The sequence below is a fragment of the Crinia signifera genome, chromosome 4 (genome assembly GCF_055691185.1).
Source record: "Crinia signifera chromosome 4, ASM5569118v1, whole genome shotgun sequence".
Taxonomy (NCBI): Eukaryota; Metazoa; Chordata; class Amphibia; order Anura; family Myobatrachidae; genus Crinia; species Crinia signifera.
The window spans coordinates 160,987,516-161,009,756 of record NC_139220.1 but is presented as its reverse complement, the minus strand read 5'-3'; the positions used below and the strand labels follow the sequence as shown (position 1 = coordinate 161,009,756).

The window sequence follows — 22,241 nt, the reverse complement described above, 5'->3', positions numbered from 1 at the left end:
TAATTTTGCAGAAGAGAAGCTCGCAAAGCATTTCAAGCCTTGAGCTCAGTTTAGGGTGTGGAACTGGCTGCATGCTCAGCCCTCCCTCCCCCTGTTCAGTACCACTGAGCCAGAGCTTATCAGAAACAGCTCAGCGCCTCCATCAGTTTCTTGCATTTATTGTAGCTATTGAGCCTACAAAACATAAATCAGTTTAGATAGAAAAATATGGTACATTATATTGGGTGTACAATAAAAACGTTTGCAAGTGTAGGTAGTAACTTAGCATACTAGTATATTGTGGATATTTTAAACATGAATACATTTGACCTAGATCTGAATCCATTTTTCCAGAAACCACATCATCAGCATGCAGGGAAAATACAACTTCCAAGCACAATTTTACTTTGTTCTATTAAAATGGTCAGAGATGTGCTATCGTGGCACGCGGTTGAAGCAGGCAGAGCTATAGCAGCATGAGGAGTCAGGAATAGTCAGATGCTTTAACATCTTGCCAAGTGGAGTAGGGATGACACACCCTCGACAGTAAAAATGCCCCAGCAATACAAGCCAAGTAGGCAACGCTTTGTCACAAATGAAATTCATAGGAAATAATGAAGAGAATTCACAACATTCGAAGTTTTAGAATTAACCCACATGAAACATCACAACCTGAAAAGAACCTTCATGGTCTGTATTATATTAAAATCACAACCCAGTTATGGGTTCTCATGGCACTGTATTACATACTGTAGAGTAGTTTTTTTTGTCTTTAATAGGAATATGCAAATACCAATTGTGCTTTTAATACTGACACTGGTAATTTACATGTGGAGTAAAAAAAATAAGATAGTCAAAACCCCTATTATTAAAATTGGCAATTATCCATTATTAGGAAGCAAAAATAATAAAGGAGATTATATTAGACTGGTATGCAGTCATTATTTCATTAGGCATAGGGTCTGCATGTAGATTGTCAAAAGGTTGACATAGTTATAGATGTTAATAGTACATTATTGTTCGTTTTTAGGGTATTTAAGCCTTAATCCTAGGTTGACAAGTACAATTTCAACATTATAACTAGGTCAACATTCTGAATATCAACATTTTGTACCACACCTTATTCAGCCATAAAAGCTAAATTGAATAAGGAATTGGGCATAGTTTATTACATGTGTAATCATCAGAAAACTGATTTTCCAAACTACTTTTAGTCCCAAATAAATTCTCCTGTATTTACCCAACTAGTGGGCCAAGGATGAGAAAATGTAGTGGTGTCAAATATACAGTAAACATTTAATGCACTCATTTTTTAAATAAGTTAATTTATCCTCGGCTTCTTGAATAAGAAATTAGAGAAATTAACATTACAAAATATCCACCTCCTTTCCAGCATCCACCGCAGGCCTAACAAAAGGTATGCAGTTGTTGCCAATGAATGCAATCATATACTTACTGTGGCATTCGCTTATCAAGTATATTGAGCAGAATAAGAGATTGTACATTTACAATCATCTGATGGCCTTAGACCAGGCATGTCCAAACTATGGCCCTGCAGCTGTTGTGAAACTACAAGTCCCATTATGCTTTGCCACAGTTTTGCTATTAGGGAATGCTAAAACTATGGCAATGCATGCTGGGATGCATAGTTTCACAACAGCTTAAGGGCCACAGTTTGGACATGCCTGCCTTAAATTGCCCACACATGCACCGATCCCGGCGTGCGTTGTGGGCTTAACTAGCACACATAGCATCGCATCGTATGCCTTGTGCATACGATGTGCATGCGATGCTATGCTAGAAAAAGCTAGTACAAAAAGTATGTGCAGCACATACTTTTTGTACTGTGCAATGAGGTGCCACGGGAGCGCGCACCCCATCGCATAGCATCGCCAGGATCGGTGCGTGTGTGGGCACCTTTAGGACTGAAAGCCCAGTAAACCAGTGGTTCTAGTTGCTTCACCAATGGATAAACAATTCTAAATGTTAGCATTCTGGCAACAAGACTAGTGGGGGATATCACTCAGACAGTCGGGATTACAACGTATGACTAATGAATGACTGTCGGAATACTAACTGCCGAGACTCAGACAGTGGGGGCGAGTGCAACAAAGTCCCTTGCGGGTTCAGGATTTTAAACAGTCAGGATTCAAACGTTGTGTAATGGCTGTCAGAATCCCAACTGTCGGGATGTCATTCAGCACCCAACAAGACATGCAGTTACCCTAATATTAAAACAGGTTTCTACAGCCAACATAATACATTCAATTGCAATTTTATTTCAAATCAAAATTAGTGCTCAGTCTGTATTAAATAACAAAGATACCAGAAATCTAGCATACATCAGATATAACAAACTCATTTTTTCCTATTAGTGATTTCCATTTTAAATCTTCTGTGAAAATATACAAATCTCCCTGTAAAAGTGAACTTACTAAAAACACAAGTAATCAAAATTTACATTACAGTCACCACTGAAAGAAATCCAAGTGCCTGGATTGTGGTAAGGCACGGCATGACTGGATTTTTGAGGTAAGGTTGTATAGTTTTTATTCTCAGCATGATGTGCAATCCTTCTGTGCAAACACAAAAGTGGGTGTTAACCGATAAAGTGTCAAATCTGTAGTGACTTTTTTTTAGGCACAAATAACACCCACAACATCGAACACACGAGCTGGAAATAATCCAACAATGTTGAAGCTTCCCATGAACCCAGTTTCCACTTGTTTTCAAAAGAACAGAACAAGTAAAGTAAATGTGATGTGGTTTCATCTATTACAATTAGAAAGAGGTTTTTCAGGAGGGCTAGAACGTCAATATTCTTGCAAAAATGTAAGCATTTCCATGGAAATTGTTGCCCTGCAAGAAAGCCAGTCATGGAAGCATCTTCCTTATAGAAAGGAAAAAAAACAGTACGATTCCATAATTTCAGCATGTTTCATTAGGAACATGATTATGGCTGCATTGCACTAAACAGATTAATAAATTATAAAATTGCTAAGCGCTTGTTACAAACGAACAATGATTTTCATACATACAGTCTTTCACGTGGTACATATTTCTGAATCATAAAGACTTAAGAAAAGAACGGACCTTATATGCACTTTTTTTTTATATGCGCACCAAAAAAAAAAAAAACAAGTAACAGCAATATATTTACAAAAAAGTGAGAGTCAATTGGAGTGGAACGGTCAGTAATGTATATACAGCGTTAAATAGTGCTTAATGTAGTGTCAGCATAAATTATATCAAACAAAATGAATCTGAAAAATGCGCAATTTGTACATTGCAAACAAATCAACAGATTGTGGTCATTAACGGCTTTGTATGTACAAAGCAATTAGTGTTTTCTGTGGAATAAAGTACAGTAAGATAAAGATTCTACAGTTTTCTCATGCTTTACAAATACATTTTATATACAAATCGTTCAACATATGGTTTTACAAGCATCCGATTAGTAGCCAGAAATGCGGGATGAAGAGTGTGCTTCCTGGACCTCTTTAACCAGTAATATACGAGTCAGCATCTGCTCCATCACCTCTTCATTTACAGGCTGCCCAGAGTACCAGATGGGGCTATTTGGTGCAACCACAGGTTCAGGAACCAAATAAAAGGCATCTGTGGGTCCTCGGGCCCCCTGAGGACTAAAATAAAAAAACAATATTAAACCAGAGATTGGCCCCATTAGAAATTACAACTACATAAAACATTAAAAGAAAAAAGTAGGTCGACAGGGTCAAAAGACCACTTTAAAAAAAAAAAAAAACCTTCATCCTAACCCACCTCCTAAAGCAGGGGTGGACAAACTTGTCCTTAACATGTATAAATCAGTTCCTGTTTTCCAGGCCACCTGTGGATCTTTACAATGCATTGTTTAGAAATAAATGCAGCACATTTGACAAGGTGTAATGACCACATCTGTGCACCAGCTAGGTGGTCTGGAAAACACAATCTGCTGGTAAGCCAATCAGAGAACGGCCAGTCATTTGACAGGTATTTTAAAAATCAAATGGGTGTGGTATGGGACTCGGACAGTCGGGATCCCGACAGTCATTATCCCGACGTCGGGATCCCGACTGGCCAGAGTCAAACAGCATGGCGAGTGGAAAAAAGCCCCTTGCGGGCTCGCTGCGCTCGTCACGCTGCGGGCACGGTGGCTCTCTACGCGAGCCACCTATTCTATTCTCCCTCTATGGGGGTCGTGGACCCCCACGAGGGAAAATAGCGGGTGGCCGTCGGGCACCCGGCTGTCTGCGTTTTGACAGTCGGGATCCCGACGTCGGGTAAATGATTGTCGGGATCCCGACTGTCGGGAACCCGTCCGGCACCCAATCAAATACCCGCGCCACTGCACGTCCCATCCTTCAGCGCTGCCGAATTATATCTGATCATCACACCGCCCGGCCAGGTCAGCACTCGCCGGCGCCGCCAGCTAAGCGCTCAGGGACCCGCTGCTCCCCCTGATAAGGATCACCGCCGGCCCCCTGCCCCTCACCGCCCGCTGCTCCCCGACGTGATAAAGCGCAAGCGATTTATCACATGTAAAATTTGGCTCATCAAGTGCTAAAAATTGTATGTGAACCTCCCGGGCGGCTCACAGGAGAATTGGGTCCGACTTGTCCAAAGGACAAGTTGGCCTAATGTATGGGGGCCTTTAGTGATTTGAAGGAGTCTGAAAAATCTGTTGAATGGTCTGTTACTTCAGGCTCCTCCCATCATTTTGTGCCTCCACAATGCTGCCATGTATGTGCTGTCTGCTGCTTACACATGTGATGTGATGACCTTCTGCAGTAACTTGCTGGTGTCCCGCAATTATTTTTATTATCTGATGGGTTCCCAGAGCAAAATAGTTTGAGGACCCCTGATCTAATTTAACATTGTACAATCCATAAAAACATTAAGCGTGCAACATTTCAAAAACGTAAATATTGTGCTCTTACTTTGAAGCTTGGTCATTCATTTAATAAATGTAGAGGAAAATATTTGTTCCACTTACCATTTAAAGCGGTAGAAATCATACAACTTGATTGGACACTGTAGTGGGTTATCTGGATTTTCAAGCTGCTCCACATAAGTTTCTTCAGTTACTAAATCAGAAACCGAATGTACGTTAAACTTCTCTCCAGGCAGATTTTCATAAATACAAAAAAAAAGCCATGAGTGCTTGAAATCACCATTTAAAAATAAGGTACTTGTGTAGTATCACGACGCCCACGATGTTGATCGTACTGCATCGCATTGTATGCAATATAGCGGCATGCGATGCTATTTTTAATTGTACAAGCACCCTGATGGGTGCTTACAATGTTAAATGCACCCCCATGCGCAGCGAGTCCGCAAGGGGTGGCAGTACGCGTCCTCCGACCTTTTCATACCCCCACTATCCACGTCGGCGTGGAGTTGATTTTAGATCGTGTGGAGAGTGCAGCGCGCCACCAAGCCCGTGGCGTGTATTACTTTACATGTATTCCGCGTGCGCTCACCACGCTTTGGTCTCGGTGGCTCCCTGCGCTCGCCACACTATCTAAAATCAACTCCACGCCGACGTTGATAGTGGGGGTATGAAAAGGTCGGAGGACGAATAATGCCGCCCCTTGCGGGCTCGCTACGCTTCAGGTTGGCGTTGATAGTGGGGGTGGCATTGACAATGGGGGGAGGGGCATTTAACATTGTATACACCCATCAGGGTGCTTGTACAATTTAAAAAAAAAAAAATCGCATGCCATATGCTGGCATGCGACGCAATGTGATATTTAATTGTACATTTGGGATTTTTCACACGAAAATCGCATCACATACACTATTTAGTGGGCGCCGTGATAACACACAAGTACCAAAAATAATAATAATAATAAAAAAATCACAGAAGAGTCATATGCAACAGGATTTAATTGCTATTAAATAAAAAGAACATTTTTTTAACTAAATAGGGAAAACATGGATGTATCAAATATCCAGCACTGAATGCCTTTATTGGATTGCAGGGTGATTCAGGACAGACTGTTGATTACAATTATATGATCTCCATGAGAATGTGTACTTTCAGGTCACCACTGCATTCTAAAAGATCATTTTGCCATCAGGTACAAAATGCTCTGCTCCTGGAATTTCTTCTTCAAATTTTTATTTCAATCACCTGTATTGAACTACACAATTGATCAGAAAGTATGTGTAAACATAAAGTGAGTGGGAAGTGCAGAAGCAGAGCATTTTTACCTTGTTAAAGGAAGATGGAGGGTCTAACTAATGTAAGAGACAGGGGAGTGTCACAATGACAATTATTCAGCTGTCGTCAGTAATAAAAACCAAAACAAATCATTGCAAATATATTCCCAATGATATAAAATTAAAATGTGACTGAAAGTTACCATACCAACTATTTATCTCTAGACATGGATTAGTGTTTTAGCTAGTGTGTATAAAATACTAGTAAAAAGAGCTATGGCTTCAACAGTACAGTGTTTGACCATTATCAGCTTTATAGATTTTTTTCTCTGCACATTTAAGGCAGTGTTAAATTAGAGTCGGATCCATTCCGACATGGATTTGACGGAATGGATCAGACAAACAACATTTAATGAACGGCCAAATCAGACTGCGGGATTTGGCCCTTCCTGGAGTCCCATCCTGCTGCTGTTGGGGGTCAGGCAGCCGGGGAGCCGCCCGTACACGGGTGAGCAGCAGCCGAGTGGTGGAGAGTGTGGGTCGGGGGAATCAAGGTACCAGATGCATGAATGAGCGGCGGTAGCAAGAGCTGCAGGGTAAGCACAGCAGACTCTGCGGACCCCCAGGAACTATAGCCTGCCCACCGCTGCTGCTGCTGGGATGCAGTTACAATCCCGGCGGTCGGGATCCCGGCGTTCAGAATCCCGACCGCCGAAATGCCGACACATTCTCCCTCCGGGGGTGTCCACGACACCCCTGGAGGGAGAATAAATTAGTGGGCCGAGCGTAGCGAGGCACCGGGCCCGCTGCGTGGCTAGCGCAGCGAGCCCACAAGGGGGGGCGATCCACGTCCCCCCCTTGTCGGCATTTCGGCTGTCGGGATTCTGAACGCCGGGATCCAATACTGAATCCGCTGCTAACCCAGCACCGTCCTCCCCGCCTCATCTCTCCAATGCAACTTTTTTTTTTTAGTTGAATTGAGATGGTCAGAAACAGTCCAAAACAGGTTGAATTTGGCCCAGTTTCCGGCAAAAGCACACGGATTGCCGGCTATCCCGCAAATCCACGTGTCAACAGGTTGGAGCATTTCGACCTGTCGGTAAAAAGTCAAAGAAAATTAATAAGTCGAATCATGGATTAGACTAAATAAAGCCAAGTGGCATTTTCAGACTAAGAATTTGCAGGAACTGAAGACATTTGGGTACTTGTGTATTATAACGGCACCCCCGATGTACATCGCGCGATGTTTTTATCGCATGCCATGCACCCGATGGCATGCGATGCAATTTTGGCCCCCTATGCGATGAAACATTGTATAAGCACCCTAAAGGGTGCTTTTAAGCACCCAAATGGGTGCTTACAATGTTAAATGCACCCCCACGCCACCCCCCCCCCCCCACTATAAACGTGAACCAAAAGCGTGGCGAGCACAGTGAGCCCGCGAGGGGCGGTGGTACGCGTCCTTTGACCTTTTCATACCCCCACTATCCACGTCGGCGTGGAGTTTAGAATAGAAAGTGTGGCGAGCCACCGAGCCCGAAGCGTGGCGAGCCCCGCGAGGGGACGTGGATACCTGTGAAGCCCGCGAGGGGACGCCGATACCTGTGAAGGTATCCGCGTGCGCTTGATACACTTCGGGCTCGGTGGCGAGCCACACTTTCTATTCTCAACTCCACGCCGACGTGGATAGTGGGGTATGAAAAGGTCGGAGGACGCGTACCGCCGCCCCTCGTGGGCTCGCTGCGCTCGCCACGCTTTGGGTTCACGTTTATAGTGGGGGGGGGGGGGGGGTGGCGTGGGGGTGCATTTAACATTGTAAGCACCCATTAGGGTGCTTGTACAATTTTTAATCGCATCGCATTGTATGGCATACACAATGTCATACAATTTAAAAATTGTATGACATTGTACAATATCGCGCGATATCGCATACCTTATGGTATGCGATGCGATGGGCGCCGATATAATACACAAGTACCGACATTTGCATTAGAGGCCTGGGATAGCATCACTAGGGATGAAACCCAGCATCTGGTAATGTCTATACGTTCCAGAATGTAGGCTATAATTGACTGCAAATAATTTGCTACAAAGTATCAAAGTGAAAGTTTTCGATTTAGGATGGTTTAGTTTGTCCTTACGGTTTAGTTACTTACTCCCTTCAAAAGTGAGAGTCACATATAGAAACCGTTGTCATTCCTACGCAGTCCACCTGATTTGGATGTAAATACCCTCAAATTAAAGCCGAAAGTCTGAAGTTTAAGCACATCTTGGTTCATTTCAAACCCATTGTGGTGGTGTATAGAGCCAAAAATATGATAATGGTGTCAATGTCCCAATATTTATGGACCTGACTGTATTTACTTCACTATTTACACGTGACTTATTATAGAAAAAGTCTGTTCTGTGTAATTTGGCAAAAACTTGATGGTTAGTCATGTATATGTTGAGAAATTTGAAAATCGGTGTTACATCATACAAGCCTAGCTGAGGCATCAGCTGCTTCAGTTATTGTTAGTGCTCCCCTCAAGATCACAGCTAAAAACTTATTTAGACAGGTTATAATGAGCGCTAGTAGGTAATGTCACTACAGCCGCTGTCTGGATGGGACCACTCACTCCCAAAAAGAAAAACCAGGGACAAAAAAAAAAAAAAGAGAAGAGAACCAAGACAGCGCTAAGGACAATGTAGGTACAACACATTTAAAATAATGAATTTAAGAATAATTAGATACAATATTACAAAATTAAACAAAAAAAAAACAAAAAACACATGTACTGGCCGATTCAACGGTTAGATTTGTTAAAATCTTATTCATAATATTTAGTTTTTGCAACAGTGGAAGTAATTAGTAAGTAGATTAGTATGCATTCTTTATTAGTGTCAGTGGTTTCCCAAAGAAAGAAAGGTGGTCATGAGCAGCACTGTGGCAGGAGTGTTAACGGGTTCCAAAAACTTAGTCATAGAAGGCACTGTAGCAATATTGTTATTTACCCCTACTATACTCCCAGAGTCTCTGCTGAAACTGGATTGCAATCCACTGACAAGCTTCCCCACTTACGTATGTCAGCGTCTATCTCAAAGAACGTGTTCTCATTCTTCAGAAAGCCGCTGACATGCGCAAGCAGGGAAATGCGTTAGATGTATCTGTCGGCAGTGGGTGAGCAGGCTAAAGATTACAGATCTATTAGTGGACGGACACCGAAATGAGCTTAGCCTTTAACCCTTCATTACATCAAAGTTTTGTACCTTTTAAGCCGCTCTGAACTTGACCATAGAGCCGCAAAAAGCGTATTGTACAGTTTTTGTCTTTTCCTATTCCTGGGTTCTTCCTAGTCTGCTTTGTGATCTTGGAGAAGGCCAACTGTGAATGCTGTTCTACAGTTTTCAAAACAAAGTACCTGAGAAAGAAAGAAGGGAATCAAATTGACAGGAGAATTAGCAATCACTTCTGCCTTAAAAGCAAATATAAACAATTTGCTGTTACATCTATAGTTATAAATTAATTGAAAAAAAAAAAAAAAAAGTTACAGCAGTGCTCAGACATGAATACATCCATAGGGGCTGTTGCCAACTATAATCCCTATGGGTGGACCCCCGATTATGCCAGAATTTTTAACTTTCATTTTTTTTAAATTTGCAGTATCTTCTGTAATATCAGTGACATATTATATGTGTTCTACATAATCTTGCACAACCTTGATACATGCTCAGTGAGTAATGCTGATGCATGGCTTGCATTGTACTTTGGAACACGAACTGTATCAGACCACGTATGTATAAGCATATAAGTGGTATGTGCAGTTCAAGAACCAAGTTCCAATAACAGTAGGAATGAAGTTGTATACAGAGGTTAATATACACTATAATCTTATTTGAATGCTATATATGATGAACATGCACACATTTCCTATATATTCTTACTTGGTGTTGAAATACATCAGAGTGAAAAGTAAAGTGGTTGGTGAATGGGCACCCAACTGCTTGCAGTCCCAGAGCATTTCTTCACAAATATAACTGGAAATGATGTATCCTGTAGAAACATATTGATAAAATACAATGTACCAAAACACTTTATTGAAAATACTAAAAAGGGTCATTTTAATAATGGTTCTAAAAATAAAAAACGGTGATGTTGCCCATAGTAACCAATTAGGTTAGTTAGGTCTAACATTTTCTAGGATGTAATAGAGGAATTATAGTCCGCATCTGTTTGGTTGCTATGGCCAACATCTCATTTCATTTTTAGATCCTTTAGTGAATTTACCCCTAAAAGTTCATTTAAAGTTGCCTTACCGAAAGCATTTACTCTTGGACACCATTCCTTAAGCACTTCATGAAGCTTTTCCAAGAACTTTGAATAGTAAAGATCAGCAAAAATATTATCAATCCTATTGTTATCAAACATATGCTAGAAAGAAAAAAATGAAACCGGTTACTTAAACTCACAGACACATTATATTATTTCCCATTATCAATAATTAAAATCAAGCACTTGTTTGTGGTCATATAGCCTGAAATTTAGTGTTCATAAATTAAATATAGCATAAATAGATACTGTAGATCTAGAATACCCTGATAAAACATTAGGAGCCATATTTTTCCTCAATGTTTCACCAATGTTTTTCAGTGAAACATGCTTGCTTTTGGCAGTCGCAGCCCTGTTTTTCCTGGAAAATGAGGCGGTTACAAGGAATTTTGCTTAACAAAATCTTTGTTACGCCGCGGCATACACCGGCTTATCGGGGCTAACTGGATAGCCCCTCCACCCACCCAAGTCAATTACCCAATCAGCAACTGCATATAATTGAATGCCACCTATAGTAGTACCTCAATTTCAAATACAACCAAATTACTTTATATACAATTGGTCTGATCTGGGTATCCGTTAAGTCCAATTTAGTTTCACAAGTGATTGTGTACATTAATTAATAGAAGACAAACAAAGGACACTGAAGGAATATACCGATTTCTAAAATGCAACAAGAATACACATAGAAAGCAGGGAACAATTTGTAGTGGGTCTGGTGGGCAGCATTCGAAGGCCAAACAAGTCAATAGGGAGGGTGCCACGGCGGGTCAATACATGACTCCTTTGGGACCTGAATCCCCGTGCCCGGCACTCACAAGCATCCAAAAAAGAATTTCTTCTTATATTATTTTATTTAAACAGTACATTGAAGAGCTGCTGGTGTGTTGGAAGGGTGAAGGCAAAATGTTAACTAATGCTTTAGAACAGGGCTTGACAAATGTTTTTAAAATCTGGGAGCCAGGATTAATGTGTAGGAGCCAGACAAACTAAAAATAGGGACAGTGCACGCCGAAGGTGTGGAAAAAATTTACAATGCAATGCCTATTCGACATGTCACACACCCATTGCATGTTATTCCACATGCCATAATGCCCATTACACGTTATGCAACACACCGTAATGCCCATTACACATTCTACCAAACACCAGCATGCCCATTACACATTAAGCCACACTGTAATGCCCATTACACACACCATGCAGTATACCATAGCACCCACTAAATAGGGGTAAGTCATAAACAAAATTTCTAGTTTTGCGCAGGGCCATGTAGCCTCACCGGGGAGGTATTTCGTTCAGGCTGCCGCTAGATCCCACCCATACAGAGCAACAATTGAATTGTTCTGGGTAAGAACAGACACCAGCATTTTTGCTTGCTGGCACACAAAAGTGATCGGATGCCCCAACATTTCTTGCATTTTGCCCAGCACGTTAGACTGGTGTAGTTGTTGAACGCCACTAAAACTAGTCTATTTGGATGCAATCAGATAAAAACATTTTAATTATGGGAAAAAAACAATTGAATCACCCCCTCAGTGAGTGTAGATACAGAAGCCACCAAGGCTGCTGGATGTGCTGGCCGCTGTATGCAACTGTGGAGTTTACTGCCATGCGAATCCCCCCAGTAGTGACACAACCATAATGCCTCCTGTAGTGGCTGGGCAAAGGGGGGACTGAGCTCCTGTGGCTGGGCGGAGGGGAGTGAGGTCATGTCGCGGAGCTCACATGGCCGGGTGGAGGAGGGGGGGGGGTTGTCACAGAGCTCCTGCAGGCTGCTTCCACGTGGAAGGGGGACGGAGCTTCAGCAGCGGGGGGTGTCCATGGAGCTCCCGTAGCTGGTCGGAAGGGGGACGGAACTCCTGCAGCCGGGCAGAGGGGGCGGTGAAAGATCTCCTGCAGCCAAGCAGAGGCAAGGACGGAGCTCCCGTAGCTGGTCGGAAGGGGGACGGAACTCCTGCAGCCGGGCAGAGGGGGCGGTGACAGATCTCCTGCAGCCAGGCAGAGGCAGGGACGGAGCTGCTGACAGTAAGCAGGACCTCCCTGATAGGTCCCGCAGCCGCCTCATTTAATTTAGAAAAAGGAAACAGCAGCATGCTTGTCCCATACACGAGAGCGCATTTCCTATACCTGCTGCCTGTGCCTGACAGGCGGGGGGGGGACCACGCTGCCGCTGGCCTGAAAGGAGGGGGAGAAGGGTGATCGGGCTGCCGACGACCAGATTCTGCTTTCTCCCTCCCTGCAAAAAATCTGGTCGCCAGGAAGCAGAATCTGGTCGCCGTGGCGACCTGGCCCCCGTATTTGTCGAGCCCTGCTTTAGAAGTACACAATTCTACTGCAAGCCTGGTAGAGTTCACTTTTGAATTTAGCCAGGAACGTATACACTTTCTTGATATTGATATCAAAATCAGTGACACCAATATAGTAACATCAGTATATACTTAAAGCACAGATCGCAACACCCTCCTCAAACCCCAAAGCGCCCACCTAAAAAAAAAATCTTATTACCGGTTTATCGTATTCACAAATGATACGGATATTCTGTAATTAATAATAACAGTGAGGCTTGCAACCAACAGCTGAACAATCTGATTAAAAAACTTGAGTATAGAGGTTATCCGATGAAGCTTTTATTGGACTGTAAAGAAAGTCCTTAGTTTGGCTCTTGCCAAAATGCTAGCAGATTAAAACAGCCAAAGACTCGGTTCAAAATAGATCCCAGACACATCTTCCGCGGGTCAACAGATAGAATACCTCTTCATCTACTATTATATCTACCATTAAAAAAAAACATTGGCCAATAGTGCAAACCGATACCACTTTAACGTTCTCTGACTAGACAATAATGCCCTGTTTCTCCAGAGGTCAGAATTTATGTGCTCTTCTTGTTAAGACTGAGGTATCTATACCTAACAGCACCTCTGTATCAACTTTCGCGAGAACCCCTAAACCTGGTTGTTTCAGATGCGCATGCGTCACCTGCCAATTCTTATTGGCAGGAGACACTTTTAGCCATCCACATACAGGTAAAAAATACCAGATCAGACACCATTTCACCTGTGACGACTCCTTCATTGTATACCAGATTATCTGCTCTTGCAATTTAACATATATAGGAAAGACAGAACATAAAATAAAAGAACGCATGGCAGCGCGATTAAACAAGCTTTAAATTCTGGCCATTCGCACGTCATTTTTAAGAACAAAGGCATCTTCTAACCAGCCTCAGGTATCGCATTATAGATTGCGTTTTACCCAATATAAGAGGATGCGATCGCTCAAGAAAACTTCTCCAGTGTGAGACACGCTGGATTCATAGATTGGACAGGATTTCCCCTATGGGATGGAATGAGAGCACCTCTATTTCGGTGTTTAAATAATCTATTATTTCCATGTAATGTTCTACACTTGATAATATGTTATGTATTTTAGCCTATTTTATTGGATTGTACTTCCAGCACAGGTCTGGTTTGCATATCAGTGCTGATATACAGGCCACACTGTGCTAGAAGCACTACAGCAGACAGCGACACCCCGGGAAGAGGAACTGCATGGGTTTTTAAAAATAGCGGGTGCTAGAATGAACACTAAATATTATTCTCCATCTAGAACATAGTAAAGGGGGCACCTGATCGTGCAGTATCTTTTTTATTAAAGACGGGTTTTTTCAATAGTAAAATATTTTTCAAGTATGGTGCCCTGACGAAGTCCTATGACGAAACGCGTAGGGGCGTGGCCTGCGTGAGAAGATTCTGCTGCTGGATTTAGAGCTGTCTGAGCTGAGCACGCATAGACCTCTGAGCCGCCAGTGTGTCTGGAGACCAACTGCCGGGAGGGAATTCAGAGGTCCCGTGAGTGACACCAGTGCTGTGAATAGCCTGCAGATTTGCCAGTGCTCTTGTATTAAATCTTGTGGTATTTAGCCCACACCAGAGGATTGCTTTGGTATAGGCACAAGACGACTAATATTTTATTTTTAAAAAAACGCGTTTTTAATAAAACGATACTGCACTATCAGGCGCCCCCTTTACTATGTAACATATATATCTATCTATATCTTTTTCCAGTACTGGTTTCCTAGCAGGGCACCCAGATTTCCTACGTACGCTCAGTAGTTAATTTATTCACTGCACCCTGAGTGAAATCGCATCGCATGGCCCTTTTTTGTGGCGCGAGATGTGATCTTAGTAGTTCATATGGTAAAACACCACCACTCTCCACATCACCCCAAAGCGTGGAGAGCCCCTCAAGGGGCGGTGGAACACGTCCTTCAACCTTTTCATACCCCCACTATCCACGTCCGTGTGGAGTTCTTCTTATATAGTGTGTCGAGCCACCAAGCCCGAAGCGTGTTGAGCGCAGCGAGCCCCGCGATGGGACGCAGAATACATGTAAAGTAATCCGCGTACGCTCGCCACACTATATAAAATCAACTCCACGCAGACATTGATAGTGGGGGTATGAAGAGGTCGGAGGACGCGTTCCGCCGCCGCTCGCCACGCTTCGGGGTGACGTGGAGAGCGGTGGGGTTTTACCATATGAACTACTGAGATCGCATCTCACGCCACAAAAAAGGGCCATGCGATGCGATTTCACTCAGGGTGCAGTGAATAAATTAACTACTGAGATCGTATCGCACATTGCATGGCACAAAAAGCCATTTGATGCGATTTCACTACGCAGAATAGCAGGGTTCGCAAAAACAAGCTATATCGCGTATTTTACCCGAAAATGGTCCCCGGGGACTCAGATTTTAAAACTAAAGGGGTCCCCGAGGACGCGCTGTACTAAACATGTGAGCCGCCGCCGTGAGCCACTGCGAGCCAATCACAGCAGCGGCTGCGGGGACCCAATCATTGAATAGAGGCCGCCCGACAGCCAATCTCTGTAGGTTTTGCTGCGCACACCATAAAGCCGCGCGCCCTGCATTTTGAGAGCACGAGCAGGTTACCGAGTCACTGTGCGTCCCCCTCCCGCCATGTAAGTTCATTCCGCTGCTGAGAGCGGGGGGGGGGGGGACTGGACAGCCGCTCTCAGCAGAGTAGATGAGCAGGCTGTCAGGGTGGTGGGGGACTGGATGTGACTAAAGCAACTCAGAGCAGGGTGTCAGCTATTCCAGCCACATCCAGTCCCCCGCCGCGCTGATAGCCCGCTCACCTACTCTGCTGAGCAGCATGTCGACATGTTTTCCAGCCTTTGGGAAACGACACCCCCCCCCCCCCCCTCCCCGTGGCAACAAGCAAAAAATGCCCCCCCTCCACTGTGGCAACGAACCTAAAATGCTACCCCACCTCATGGGGCAACCAGCATAAAATGCCCCCCCCCCCAGCAGCATATAACCCCTGCAAGGAGCATAAAACGCCTAGCAACAAGAATGTAGGTAAGCAGCACTTATTTTGCTATAATAAATACTGTAAATAAAAATCACTGTACTGTAATGTGTACTGGGCATAACGGTGTGCGCTGTAATGTGTACTGGGCATTACATGTGTACTATAATGCGTACTGGGCATAACGGTGTGTGCAATAATGTGTACTGGGCATAACGGTGTGTGCTATAATGTGTACTGGGCATAACGGTGTGTGCTATAATGTGTACTGGGCATAACAGTGTTTGCTATAATGTGTACTGGGCATAACAGTGTTTGCTATAATGTGTACTGGGCATAACAGTGTTTGCTATAATGTGTACTGGGCATAACGGTGTGCGCTGTAATGTGTACTGGGCATAACGGCGTGCGCTGTAATGTGTACTGGGCATAACGGCGTGTGCTATAATGTGTATTGGGCATAACGGCGTGCGCTGTAATGTGTATTGGGCATAACGGTGTGCGCTGTAATGTGTACTGGGCATTACGGTGTGTACTATAATGTATACTGGGCATTACGGTGTGTGCTATAATGTGTACTGGGCATAACGGTGTGTGCTATAATGTGTACTGGGCATTGCAGTGTGTGCTATAATGTGTACTGGGCATAACGGTGTGTGCTGTATGGTGTTCTGGGCATTGCGGTGTGTGCTGTAATGTGTACTGGGCATTACGGTGTGTGCTGTAATGTGTACTGGGCATAACGGTGTGTGCTGTAATGTGTACTGGGCATAACGGTGTGTGCTGTAATGTGTACTGGTCATAACGGTGTGTGCTGTAAAGTGTACTGGACATTACTGTATGTGCTGTAATGTGTACTACTATGTGAACACCCCCCCAAAAACATGCCCTAAAATTTTACCGCGCGCCTACGGCGCGCAGTGTCCCTGTTTTCATGTTTATATCGTTTCCAGTATATATGTATCTTTATGCGAGTGTGCCAATTGATACTTCCCCCCTGTCCCACATGAGCCATGCTGGGGAGAAGGGGAGAGGAGGCTTTATTCCGTTGGGACCCAGAAAAGGTCCGGTAGGACCCCAATTTTTAGATGTGAAGGGTCCCCGGGACCCACTTTTTTGGGTGGTTTTCGCGAACACTGGAATAGCCCACTAAGTAAATAGCTTAGTGGGCGCCCTGCTAGGAAACAAGTACACTTTTTTCTCTTCTACTGAACTTATTTTTATTATTCAAGACAAGATTTTTTCGGTGTTCAGATCAAATCTGAAATGGCGCACTACAATAGTTCTCGGCATGTGCCCAACTGTCATCTGCATTGTCCACATTTACTAAAGAGCAAAATAAAAGATTGGTCTCAGAGAATATTATTTTCTTGTATTGCCAAACAGGATTACCTTCTGTATGCAAAGAAGCAAATAAAACATCATGTCTGCATCATATGGGGTACCATCATGTTTTTTAGCTTCTTTGGTTATTAAACATAATCCATAATTCAATTCAGCTATTGGCACTGAAAGAACATCTTCTTTAAAAACTAATTGTTTTCTTCCTGTAAATAAAAAAATAGAAATACTGGCATTAATCAAATATTAGATTTACATTATAAACAACAATGTTGTGTTACATAGCAAATTCAATCTTGTGTTATCAAAATAGCATTGTGATGGAATTCTGTTAGCGGCTGCTGTTAGAAGTGCCAATTGTGTCAACTGAAAGTGTTTGTTTATATCATTTCAATACCTTGTTAATGGGACTTTCATTGCATTTGTATTACAGTTAAATGTTAAAATCACACAATAGAAGAGTAGATATAAGCCCAAAAAGTTGCATACTCCAGAATGAAAAAGTCTTTGGCCGAGGAAAATAATCATGAATAAAAGACAATGTACAGACCTATTTGAGAACTATAAATATTTTATCATAATAGTGTTCTACATGATATTCTAACTAATTCTCACAATTTATTATTTTATAGTATAACAAATGTTCTATTGAATTGGTCTTTAATTAATATGCCCTGCTTTGGCGCATATCACGGTGTCACATAATTTGGCGATTCCAGACTCCTTTTCTAAAGTTATGCCTTTCCAGGCCTTATTCAGACATTAACATAAGTTTTTTATAACATGTGGGAGCCATTATACAAACTTTTCTATCTAATTTATCAGAAAGTTTCCCAATGGGATCGAGATCAGGTGACTGAAGATGCCAGGTCTTAACTTGTAGAACTTTCTTCTTTTATTTACTTAAATACATCAGTACACAGTCTAGACATGTACTTAAGAGTAGTTATCTTGTTGCATGATGAGCCCCTTTCCAATATTTCAAGTTCCACTTTGTACAGCATGATGTTCTAAAATAATCTGGTATAGTTTCTTATCTATAGTATATATTTTTTTGAAATAAGGGGGTGATTCTGGTTGACATGCAAAGATGCATGCCTGCCCCGCCGAATATCCGGGGTCAAAATCATTTGACCATCGAATGATTTTGCAAGAGCTCGCAGATCTAAGACACCACTCTGGTGTCTTAGATCTGCGGGCTCACAGTATGGGAAGAGGGGGGCCTCATCGCTGAATCTCCATTGGAATGCCCAATGCTGGACCTTCCCATGGGCGCAACCACGCCCCCCCCCCCCCAGCCACAGAGTTGTGTGTGAGCAGCCGGTGAATAATCAATTTCTCGTGGCCGCTCGCACAATGTGGTTGCACATGCATATAAACATTTATGTGCGCATGCAAAACATTGCTCCCCTGTGGGGAGCGTGTTAACCAGAATAAGGTCCTAAATCTCCAAACCTCTAATCCACCAAAACTGACACAAATCATGACATGATCACCCAGCATGCCTTGCAATAGTTTTAGCATTTCCTAATAGCAAAACTGCGGCAAGGCATGATGAGACTTGGTTTCACAACAGCTGGAGGGCCAAGGTTGGACATGCATTTGTTATTAGCAGCAGCTCTCAAATTGTGGGTCCTGCCCCCAAAATGGGTCCCAACCTGCTCAGCATGGGGTCGCGACTCCATGTTGCTGACCATCAGGCTGATTACTTTTCTCATTTTAGTCAGTGATTTAAAGAGTCTGAAAAATCTGTTGAATTGTCTGTTATTTCAGACTCCTAACATCATTGTATGCCTCCACAATGCTGCCATGTATGTGCTGTGTGCTGACTACACATGTTTAGGGACTACAACTTGTTTGGGGTCCTGTAATTATTTTTATTGTCTGATGGTGTCCCAGAGTAAATAGTTTGATGATCACTGTGTTATAGTGATGTAAAATGTACAAAAAGACGTCTAATTTATTTAGTGCACTGGTGGCCAAACTGGTCATCAAGATCTACCAACGGTCCACATTTTCCAAATCACCTAGCTGGTGCACAGCTGTAGTCATTACGGTCACATTTTCAAACATGCTGCATTCATTCCTAGTATAGATCCACAGGTTGCCTGATAAACATGAACTGTTGGTAGACCTTGAGGACTGGTTTGGCCACCTCTGATTTAGTGAAAACTTTTCTGGGTTTTTTTTTTTTTTAAATTACATAAGTCTAAAATGACACTTGAAAAAAAAATTATATATTTATTTTGTTTTTGCACAGCTGCATTAGGGCACTGGTTTATTTACAGCGCTGACAATGATTCTTGAAACAAAGTGTTCTGTACTGCAATCTAGATATACTTATTATACATGCAGTTGAATATCTAGTTAAGGGTCACTTCAAGCATGTATTTTAAGTCATCCATACTTCCAAACCATGTTGATTTGCTTTCAGCTTCTTTCAACATTTCTGCATTTTTAAGCTGTGCCCATGTCTTCCAAAACAAAGCTCCTTCTTCTGGTTTAAGGGTGCAAGGATACTCTGCATTGTTTTGTAGCCGCAGGTGTGGCTCAGATGGAGAACAATGTACACCTTGAGTCTAGATAGGCAAAAAAAAAAAACATTTATGAAACATTAACAGTTATAACTCTAAACAAACATAAGTTAAATGATGCAAACATGGTAACGGGGCACACACCGGGTGCGATTTTGGCTTAACTTTCCTTCCAATTTTGAGTATATAGTCAAAATCTTAAGAAAATTAGCCATAAATCACACAGTTCTAAGGGGCTTGTGAAACCGATGCGTGGCTCCACAAGTTTGAAATCGCAAGTACAAATAGACTGTACAGGTAGTGACATATATTCAATTGATGTCGAAAACTGCCGCCTTGCCGAAAAGACAGCAGTTTTCGACATTAATAGGTCAGAAGGGATTCCGATATAGCTAGCTGGTTTTTTTCGCAGGTCAGAATGTTCCAACCTGCCGAAAACCAGGTGGATTGACGGCATAGCCAGTAATTCACCTGCTTTTGACGGAAATGCAAACAAAACCAAAAGGTTTTGGCCTGTTTCCAGCAATCTGAAGCAGACATGAAAAGATGTCGGATTGAGGCAAGGAGGACAGTGCTGGGTGAGCAGCAGCAGCTTACATGGTGCTGTCCTCCTGTCCGCTGCCTCCCGAGCACCCTCTCGCCGCGCTCACCTGTCCCGCCGCCAGGTGAGAGCAGCGCACCCGGCCCAGTTCCCAGGCCAGCTGGGTGAGCATCAATTAGTGGCCAAATCCAACATCTGGATTTGGCTGCTGCATTGAATAATGGATGTCAGATCCATTCCGTCAAAAGAATTTCGAAATGGATCCAACATAAATTGAATATAACCCAGTGACTTTACTATGGATTGGATTGTTAACGAAGGTCAGCGTGCATTGACAAGTGTGTATGCGATGCCGGCACCCCACCATGTCAGACATCGGCGGCTGCAGGTATTGCCCTGTGTGTATGCCCAAGACTAAATTAATTATACACATTCTGTATAGAATTGTTATGCAACCTACTGCAGGGAAACATGAAGGATAATGTTTTTAGAAGATGGCAAAAAAAAAAAAAAGCCTGACAATCTGAATAATAGGTTTGTACTGCTCCTACCAGCATGTAAGGTAAACCGTCCCTGAAAGCAGAGCAGCATAAACATTATACTACAAGTTATTATACGTCCTAGGAAAAGTACCTAAATACCACTGGTTTTCAAAATCCATTTGCGACCCAACTTCCATAATTGGTCTGATAATCTCAGCAACCACGTTCTAAGGAATGAAATACCCAGACTACCTACATTTTCAAATGTGTTATTTTTTTTATATTTTAAATAGGTTAGAAAATGATAACAACCTTCACAAAGCAAATTGAAATTCAAATAATGGAAAAAATTGTAAGATGTCTGAAATAGTGCTGATCAAAAATCTGTCATCCAGTACTGTGTGTATTTTCATGTAGAAATGAAGCCTTAAACTAATGGTGTGTACACACTGTCGACATGCTATCTGATCGCATCGGGACTCGCATCGCACGGCATGAAGGAGTGAAGAGGGCAGTACTGATACCTGTCACAGGAGACAGGGGCACAGATGGCAGGGGCCGCGGCACAGGAACAGCTCCCCCCCGCCGCATACATCAGTGGCCACACCAACAGACCTCCGCAGTGACCCGGAAGTCTATACGGCGGACTTCCGGGTCACTGCGCATCAGCCCTGCAGCCCCAGCTGGCCACCGGAGCTATGTAAGTATAAAGGCACAAAGAATATATAGTGCAGATCTGCACTATATAGTCTTGTAGTCTTGGCTGCCCTCACTATGTCTCTTGCCGATTTGCGCTCACTCGGGAGCGCGCATCGGCAGCGCATCGGGCTCACAAGCCCTACAAAGTACACAATCGGCTTGCGATATGGCTTCCGATGTGCACTATATCGGCAACATTGGAAGCCATATCGCCCCCGTGTGTACACAGCATTAAAGAGATTCCTGAAGGCTAAAGCCCTGTACACACACTTCGTTTTGCTTTAGATTCAATGTTAGATTTGATTTTATATTAGATCTGGCATTAGATCTTCCCATTCAATTTGCGCATTAGATATTGATTTAGACATTCGATTTACTGGATCAAAGTCGATATTTCCATGGCTGCACAGTCTATTTTTCTGTTTGATTTTGAGAAAACGGGAGCGCGCATCGAATCAAATGCAGATCGAAAGTGTCCTAAAAACCATTCGATGTGGATTCGATTTTGCTTCTATAAGCAAAATCGAATCGAAAACCGGGGAAAAAAAAAATAATCGAAGCGTGTGTACACAGCTTTAGAACTCAGTTTTTCACTTTACTAAATAAAATCAGATCTTGTATAGCAGATTCCCAAACATTGCCATTACAGTCTAGGTTTAAAGTTTGTCCATGCTTGAGCACAGGTGACTTGGGGAGTTATTCTGGTCCATTCGCACGCACCAGAACATTTGCACGGGGACCACTGGTGGGCGTATGCGCAGGATCATTTCTGCACTTGTGCATACACCGGATACAGCTGTGGCAGATAGTCGGGCTCATGGCAACGCCCAATGTTTCATGGGCGTTCCCATGTAAATTGCT

General features: G+C 43.0%; 1 protein-coding gene across 1 annotated transcript in view; it reads right to left on the bottom strand.

The window, feature by feature from the left end:
* Nucleotides 1-2,238: 2,238 nt before the first annotated feature.
* The window catches only part of LOC146074595 (transcriptional regulator QRICH1-like), a 37,300-nt gene continuing 17,297 nt past the window's right edge, over nucleotides 2,239-22,241 (bottom strand). The window contains exons 4-10 of the mRNA XM_083182890.1: nucleotides 19,532-19,703; nucleotides 17,176-17,330; nucleotides 10,441-10,555; nucleotides 10,069-10,177; nucleotides 9,394-9,545; nucleotides 4,976-5,066; nucleotides 2,239-3,623 (exon numbers count right to left, since the gene is read on the bottom strand). Coding sequence (XP_083039016.1) covers nucleotides 3,434-3,623; nucleotides 4,976-5,066; nucleotides 9,394-9,545; nucleotides 10,069-10,177; nucleotides 10,441-10,555; nucleotides 17,176-17,330; nucleotides 19,532-19,703 — 984 coding nt within the window. The 3' untranslated portion in view covers nucleotides 2,239-3,433. The remainder of the gene's footprint in view (nucleotides 3,624-4,975; nucleotides 5,067-9,393; nucleotides 9,546-10,068; nucleotides 10,178-10,440; nucleotides 10,556-17,175; nucleotides 17,331-19,531; nucleotides 19,704-22,241) is intronic.